General features: G+C 37.0%; 1 protein-coding gene across 1 annotated transcript; it reads right to left on the bottom strand.

Annotated features, from left to right (window-relative positions):
- Positions 1-233: 233 nt before the first annotated feature.
- LOC100631425 (laccase-15-like) lies at positions 234-1,812 on the bottom strand (the record flags this gene model as incomplete). Its single annotated transcript, XM_003391613.2, has 2 exons — positions 234-274; positions 484-1,812. Coding segments are annotated over 2 exons (1,370 nt in total), but the record flags the coding sequence as incomplete, so codon positions are not given.
- Positions 1,813-1,863: the final 51 nt, after the last annotated feature.

Below are 1,863 nucleotides of genomic sequence, written 5' to 3' on the forward strand. Positions count from 1 at the left end.
ATTATTATTAGTTATGGAGTCAAGCACACCAGCTATTGTATCTTCCAGTAGTTGTAATTGTGTTCTTCCTTGGACAGTTGGTGTATTAATTGGGGCAGTAGCAGGGATGATTGTCGTTTCACTACTTGTGATTGTTTTCGTCATATTAATAAAAATCAGGACTCGTGTAAAGATAGATTGCACCTCATTCAACAAAGGTAAAACTAATAATAAAGTCTGATGTGATTTATTTTTTACAATAATATAGGCAGTGACACTTCAGAGTTATCATCTCCTGAAAAAGACAAAGAAAGTACAGAATCATCAGGATTATAATTGTATCAGCATTGATTGGCTGCACTTCATTATCATAATTAGTTTTGTCAAAATCATCATACTACATGTACAAAGTTTATATCAAACAAAAAACCTAAGTTCATATCACATTACAGTATCAAAAAAACTTAATCATTGTTCAGTGTTAATAAACTCTACTATACTTACTAGTCTTAGTACAGCAAGCACATTTAAACAATACAATCAAAAGAATACACAGAACAACTCCTAAGACTGATCCTAGTACAATAGTAGCAATTTTATAACCATCAACACCACTAGGATTGAGCTTCCCCTTTATTCCTTTCTTAAACTCATCTACTGTTAGCTCAAAATTACCACACTTTTGCATTTTATAAGGAGCAGGTGTCTTCTTCCCTTCTTCATTAATGATGACTCCCATTCCCTCCAATTGATGTACCTCAATATGACAGTGTAGGAACCACCAACCAGGATTATCAGTTTTAAAATACACAACAGCATAACCACCAGCTGGTATTAACAGAGTATCCTTCAGTGGGGCTGAAGGATCAAGATCAAAGTCATCATATGTATTTACATTCCAAGATGGATTAGTACACAGTAGGTCTCCTCCACAGTTAATATCACTGCTTCCTTCCTCCAACCTTCCAGTAATATTATTAGTAGGACCAAACTGTATATCAGCTACTTGAAAATAATGTCCATGAAGATGTACTGGATGAGCGAATAGGAAGTTGTTTAGTTGTGTAGTGTTTGGTCCAGTAGCTGATATTACTAGTTGTATGGTATGATCATTGCTCACGTTGACAACATGAGCGCAATAGCAGTCGGAATCAAGAACAGTATCAATCTCATCGCACTCCCAATTTGTGTCAAGGTTCTTGCAGGATTCTTGGTAAAGGTTTTCTGGAGTATCGTACAAAGCAGGTGGAGATGAGGGCAGTCTTAAGTTACGACCATTAATAGCACTAGTTTGACTGATTCCCTCAAAACCAAAATTAAAGAAGAGGCTAGTCTTACCTTTAGCATTGTTAGTAGGTAGATCAGTATCAGATACAGGAAAGAGTAGCCTCAGATTATGAATATGTTCACAGCTGATGTAGTAAGATTGAGGATAGACTAGGAAAGGACAGTTAAGAGCTGTACAGTTGGAGGATTCAGTGCATCTAACGGCATCACTTTCTGAGCTTTGAGCTATTCTTTCATAATCAGTAGCTTTAGGATAAGGGCCTGTATCATAATGGAGAATAGCTTCAGCAACACTCTCTTGATCGCTGTTCACCTCTAGCGTTACCACACGAATTAAATAATCATTTTGTGACGTGTCATTTTTCGTTTGAAGAAGAAAGTCGTATCTCTCTCCAGAGTGTATTATGATGAAATCCACTTCAATTGGTACCACAAACTGTCCATCAGTCGCTATTACTGTCAGTGTGTGCCTGTCAATGGAGAAACGATAAGCATATAAGCTCTGAGCACCAATCAGTCTAAAACGATACACGCTACCAGGAGATACTTCGAAAACACTCAGTTCTGAATTAACATAAGGAACACTTCCATGTCTCC

The sequence above is a fragment of the Amphimedon queenslandica genome, unplaced genomic scaffold, assembly GCF_000090795.2.
Source record: "Amphimedon queenslandica unplaced genomic scaffold, v1.1 AMPQUscaffold_7831_Cont20222, whole genome shotgun sequence".
Lineage (NCBI taxonomy): Eukaryota > Metazoa > Porifera > Demospongiae > Haplosclerida > Niphatidae > Amphimedon > Amphimedon queenslandica.